This window comes from Phalaenopsis equestris, unplaced genomic scaffold (genome assembly GCF_001263595.1).
Source record: "Phalaenopsis equestris unplaced genomic scaffold, ASM126359v1 Scaffold000702, whole genome shotgun sequence".
In the NCBI taxonomy this organism is placed as follows: domain Eukaryota; kingdom Viridiplantae; phylum Streptophyta; class Magnoliopsida; order Asparagales; family Orchidaceae; genus Phalaenopsis; species Phalaenopsis equestris.
The window spans coordinates 594,222-600,200 of NW_018165142.1; the positions used below are offsets into that span (position 1 = coordinate 594,222).

Here is a 5,979-nt window from a genome sequence, read left to right on the forward strand (position 1 = left end):
GAGGCTGGTGTGGCCGGCGGCGGCATTGGTGACGCGAGTAAACAATATCGTTCCTATGCCTGACCGTTGATGGCGTTCCAAACTTCCATTCTGTCTTCTATGACTCACTCGCACTCGGCTCTGATTCTTCTTTTATTCGACGTCCTGGCCGGAAAGGGGTAAGTTGGCTCTCTTTCTCGCTGATGACGAGAACGGTGAACTTGCTTCTTCATGCCGCCTACATCTAGTAGGAAAATTCTTGTATAGGTATCCTAAAATGGAGTTCCTTCGAAAACATTTTGAACTGATGAAGCTTACCGGAGATTGGAAGATAGGACCTGCAGATGGAAGACACATTTTAATTTAGTTGTCCAATGAGGAGGATTATACCCGTCTGCTTGTTAGGCGTATGGTGTGGTTTGAGGATTGTGGAATGAAAGTCTTGAAATGGTCTGCTAATTTTGATCCCAAAGCTGAGGCTTCGATTATCCTTGTTTGGCTTCAGTTCCCAGGTTTGAAAGCTCATCTTTTCAACAATGAAATTTTGTTCACCTTGGCTGCTATGTTTGGGAGACCCCTTAAATTAGATGTGCCTACCTATAATCTCATGAGACCGGTTATGGCTAGAGATTTAATCAAACGGGATGTCACCTTACCCCCACCTGACGAGGTTTGGATTGGATCGACTCACAATAGACACTGGCAACAAGTTTTATTAGAACAACACCCCTCTTATTGTACTCACTATCGAATGTTTGGCCACGGTTAGGACCAATGTTTCAAGCTACATCCTGAGTTGAGGAAAGAGGGAAATATGAAACAGTTACACGTTGAGCAGGCGCCTGAGGTTACTCCGGCAGTTGTTATGGCTGCCGCCCCCCAACTGTTATCCCTTCGGTCCAGACCGAGGGACAGCTGGTTGGGCGTGTCGTGCAGGTCATACCCGCTCCCACACCTACTATTTTGAATAGCCCTGCGGTCCAGACCGAGGGACAGCTGGTTGGGCGTGTCGTGCAGGTCATACCCGCTCCCACACCTACTATTTTGAATACTGAGAGGGCTCGACTGCCTCTCTCCCTAATGCTTTGAATATTGATAATAATCAATATCCTCTTACCTCTAATGCTATTTCCCCGGTTGGGATAGCTGAGCAGGTGTTACCTGTTCCGGATCCTCCTATCATTTCTATTTCTAAGGGGGTCCATCCTTCCTCGGCCTCTCTTCCTGACACTTTGAATACTGATAATAATTATTTATATTCTCATCATTCTGATGCCCTATCTGATACTCCTTTGCATGATATTTCTAAAATATTAAGGGATGAATGACATGTTCAAAAGTATCGTCGGAGGAAGTATAGAGGCCAAGAGGATGTGCAAAAACATAATAGTGGGAACACTTTGTTGGATATGAATCACTATTTTTCAGATGGAGAAAATGGACGGACCCAAACTAGATCTTCTAGTAAGGGTCATATGTCTACTCATGTTTAATGTCCTAATTTGGAATATCACGGGAGTTATGGATCCTCACTCCCTTGGTAGACTCAAGTCAATGATAAGGATGCATAAGGTCGTATCTTTGCTATTTTGGAACCATTGGTATCCTCTCTGGATGATCACATTTTGGGTAAATTCAAAAACTTTTTCTTTCTTTGCTAATTGCTCTAACAAGATTTGGTTGTTTTGGCGGAAGCATATCACAGTAGATGTCATTATTGATGATAGACAGTTTGTGCACACTTTCTTTTCTATGGATGTTTTCTTTGGATGCCTCACTTTTGTTTACGTCGGGACTACTAATACTGCTAGATATGATCTTTGACACAAACTATCTGATATGGGTGCCTTAGTCCACCATAATTGGATGGTTGGAGGGGATTTCAATATGGTGATGCATGATTCTGAAAAATTGGATGGTCGGAGAATTGACACCACTTTAATTGATAAATTCAATGAAGCTTTGGATCTGGCTGGCATTTCTGATCTGGGTTTTGTTGGTTCTAGGTTCACTTAGAAAAGGGGAAAGCTTTTTGAATGCCTAGATAGGTGTTTTACTAATCAATTGTGGATTTCCTCTTATGGTTTTTCGCAAGTTCAACATTTTTGTAGATCTGGGTCTGATCACAACCCCCTTCTTTTGTCCTTTGATTGTTTCAAAAAGGTTTCCACCTATCACTTTTATTATCTAAACGTCTGGGCTAGACATGATGACTTTTTGCGAGTCATTGCTACTAATTGGAGATGTGAGGAGATGGGCAATGCATGGTTCACTCTTTGGAAGCTACATAAAAAGGTGGCTTCTGCTCTAAGATCTTGGAACTGGGATGTCTTTGGTGATGTTCATGGTAGAGTTAAGAGCGTTGAGCAGAGGGTCAATCTCCTACAGGCTCTTGATGAATATTCTTATGATATTATCCATGACTTACAGGAGGCTAATAAAGAATTACTTGAGGCCTCCCTTTGGGAGGAGGAATTGTTGCAACAAAAAACTGGGAAAATCCACTTCTCTCAAGGTGATAAAAACACCAAATACTTTCATGCTTGCATTAAACAAAGACGAGTGAATAACACTATTGTGAGGAATAAAAATGATGAGGGGTGTTGGATTAATGGGGATGAGGAGATTGGGGAAAGCGATGTTCTTTATTTCTTTAAACTTTTTGAGTTTCATGAGAATTGAGGCTCTATTGATGCTTCCTTATTTGATGGTACGTCATCACATGGTGGATCTCGATCTCTGTGGTATTCCTTCGAATGAGGAAAATTATTCTACCCTTCTGGACATTAATTGCAACAAGGCCCCGGGGCCTAATGGTTTCACCTCTGCTTCCTAGATTAAATGTTGGAGTATTGTTAAGGATAAAGTGGTGGAAATTATATAAAGTTTCTTTAAGGAGGAGGCCCCTGGAAATTATTACTCTGTCGTTACTATCATTCTTATTCCCAAAAACACTCAAAAAAGCTCTTGGGACCATTTTAGACCTATTTCTCTTACTTCTATCATATCTAAGATGATTAGTAAAATTTTGGTCAGACGTATTCAACCTCATCTCCACAAATTAATTTCCATGAATCAGTCTGCCTTTATTCAAGGGCGAGGGATCTTAGATAATATTATGCATGCGTTATTCTTGATATTGATAATAAATGTAGAGGGGGAAACATGATTACTAAATTGGATATCCGCAAGGCTTATGATTCTGTTAGTTGGGAGTTTATCTTGCAGGTTCTTAAGGCTCGAGGCTTCGCTCAGGATTTTTGCAAAATTATTCTCTTATGACTCCACTGCAATAAATATAGCATCCTCATCAATAGTCACTCGGGGCTTCTTTAGTACGGGACGTGGGATAAAGCAGGGTGACCCCTTATCCCCTACTATTTTCATTTTAATATTTGATTATCATTCTCGCCTTTTAAATAACCTTTTCAGGAGAAACCTCACTTTGCAAAATGCTCATAAATCCAATATGTTGGTAACACATTTAGCGTATGCCGATGATATGATATTGTTCTCTAATGCTAGCAAAAAAGCGGTGAGGAATATTCACAGTTTAATAGGGAACTTCCAACCTATCTCCAGTCTCCTTTTTAATGCCAATAAATGCAACTTATACATGGGAAATAGGGTCAGTCGTTCTAATGGTGTTAGATTGTCAATTTCACTGGATTCTCTATTTCTACCCTTCCACTTCAGTTTGATGAGATGGTGGAAAAGGTGCGAAACAAAATCTTGGATTGGAAAAATAATTTCATTTCTTTTGGGGGTAGAATTACGTTGCTCAGGAGTATCTTACATTCTCTTCCTTTATATACTCTTAAAGTTTTTCAACTAAAAAAAACACTATTTTGAGCCTCGAAAGATGTTTCAATAAGTTTTTTATGGGTGGGGAATCATTCAGGTAGAATATGGATGCCTTGGAGAATATTTGCAAACCCCTCTATGCTGGTGGTTTGGGTTTCAAATCTCTGCACCATATTGTTGATATTAATTTTTTTAAACAATGGTTTAATTTTCAGAAAGGTGATTCCTTGTGGGTCATTTTCATGCATGAGAAATATTGCCACTTCTCTCATCCGACATTGATCAATTGGCGGTTGGGGGATTCCACTATGTGGAAGAGAATGCTTCATATTAGAGATTGGGCTAAGGATTTCATATACTGGGAGGTGGGGAGTCGAAACATTTCCTTTTGGCATGACTGTTGGTCCCATGTAATGCTTGATATGAGGGATACAAGGTTTTCAAGTCTTATGGTTTCTGATACTTGGATGGATGATCATTGGGATTTTCCTCTTCTCCTTAATCTTCTGGGTTTCAAGGGAGCTACTTTCATTTCCACCATTCCTATTGAGCCTCATTTGCAAGATACTCCTACGTTGAAATTTCCTATGTCTTGCTCCACTACCAAATCTCTATATTCCGCCTTACATAATTTTCAAAAGCTCCCTTAGGGAGAGGGTGTATGGAGTTGGGCATTAACTTCTTCTATGTCTTTTCTGGCTTGGTGGATTTTCCACTCTGTTATTCCATGTGATGATATCTTAAAAATTAAGGGTTTGAGACTTGCTTCACGTTGTTGTTTATGTAACTCGGCGGAGGAGACTATTGAGCATATTTTCTTTTCTTGCCCCTTTTCACTTTTCATATGTAGGAAGGTTGTCATGTAGTTTGGCACTATTGTGAATCCGGAGCGAAATCTTTTGCTTACCACTATAATTTGCAATCCAGATAAAAAACAGAAACATTTTTTGCAAGTCTACCCTTACATTATATGATGATTTATTTGGATGGCTCGTAATGATATTATACATGAGGGTAAAGACATTCAGAATAGGATGGTCTTTACTAACATTATTGCCTATATTAATAAACATGAGTAATGCTAAACAAAGCTTCTTTCGGGCATTAACTTTTTTCTTTCTATGGGGCTTGTGGTCATGGCTGAGAGGAGATCTCCTCTTCTCCCGGTTTTGGTGAGATGGAGGCCTCCTCCCAGGGGTTGGGTAAATTTTAACATCGATAGGAGTGAAAATTTAGCAGTGCGAGCTGTGGAAGCATTGCTATGAATTTTGCTGGGAACTATATTATTTTCTTTTCCTCCCCCTCTTACGCTGACACTCCTATGGAGGAGGAGGCTCGGGCCATCTTGATGGCTATCATGATAGCTCACTCTCTTAGCTATCATTTTATTATCTTTGAATGTGATAATCACATCTTGGTTGACATTTTTGTCAATGGTGTCGAGGCCCCTTGGGATATCCTCTATTATATTAAGAGGATTAAAGGCTTAATCTCTAATATGAATGTGATATAGAGTTTCAATTATCGGGAGGAAAATCAACACGCAAATTGACTTGCTATTTTAGGTAGCGCCACTAGTAACTATTGGGTGGGATCTGATCCCCCTTCCTTTAAACACTATGTTGGTTGGTGACAAGATTGATGCCCCATATGTTAGTCGAGATGTCTCCTCTTAGCTTGTTATTATATGTTTGGTGGTATGGTTTGGCCCTAGATTTCATTGGGGTTGTCCTTATATTTCCTTTCCTACTTCGGGCTCGATTGGCTCTCGGTTGAGGCGGTGGTTGCCGCTCACCTTATATTTATGGCAGTACCTACTTTTGGTTTTGTGGTACTTTCTTTGGGTGCCAGCTTTTGCACCTGAGTTTACAGGTTTTATTGTCTTCATTAACTCAATCTTTACTTTCACGGGCCCTCTTTCTTTCCTTTGTCATTATTACTGCAGGTTTTCTTTCGTGGAACTCAGACGCTTGTGATGTTGTTGCCGCCTGGAGTTCTTCACTCGGTCTTTGTTTCTTTCTTAATTTTTTGGTGTACATCTTTTGTGGAGTATACAATTACTTTGGCATACTGGATTTAATGTTTTTTTGGGTACTCGTTTTCCTTTTTATCCTTTTGGTGTGGAGTTGTAACGTGGATAAAGGAACCCCTGGTTCCTAGGATTTTTATTTTATTTGTAGACCGGGATCACACACA

The 5,979-nt window shown here is 40.1% G+C and overlaps 1 protein-coding gene across 1 annotated transcript; it reads left to right on the plus strand.

The window, feature by feature from the left end:
• Positions 1 to 1,818: 1,818 nt before the first annotated feature.
• Positions 1,819 to 2,661, plus strand: LOC110030339. The gene is made up of 2 exons (XM_020733009.1): positions 1,819 to 1,985; positions 2,091 to 2,661. The coding sequence occupies exons 1-2, from the start codon at positions 1,819 to 1,821 to the stop codon at positions 2,659 to 2,661; spliced, it is 738 nt and encodes a 245-aa protein (XP_020588668.1).
• The last annotated feature ends 3,318 nt before the right edge of the window (positions 2,662 to 5,979 follow it).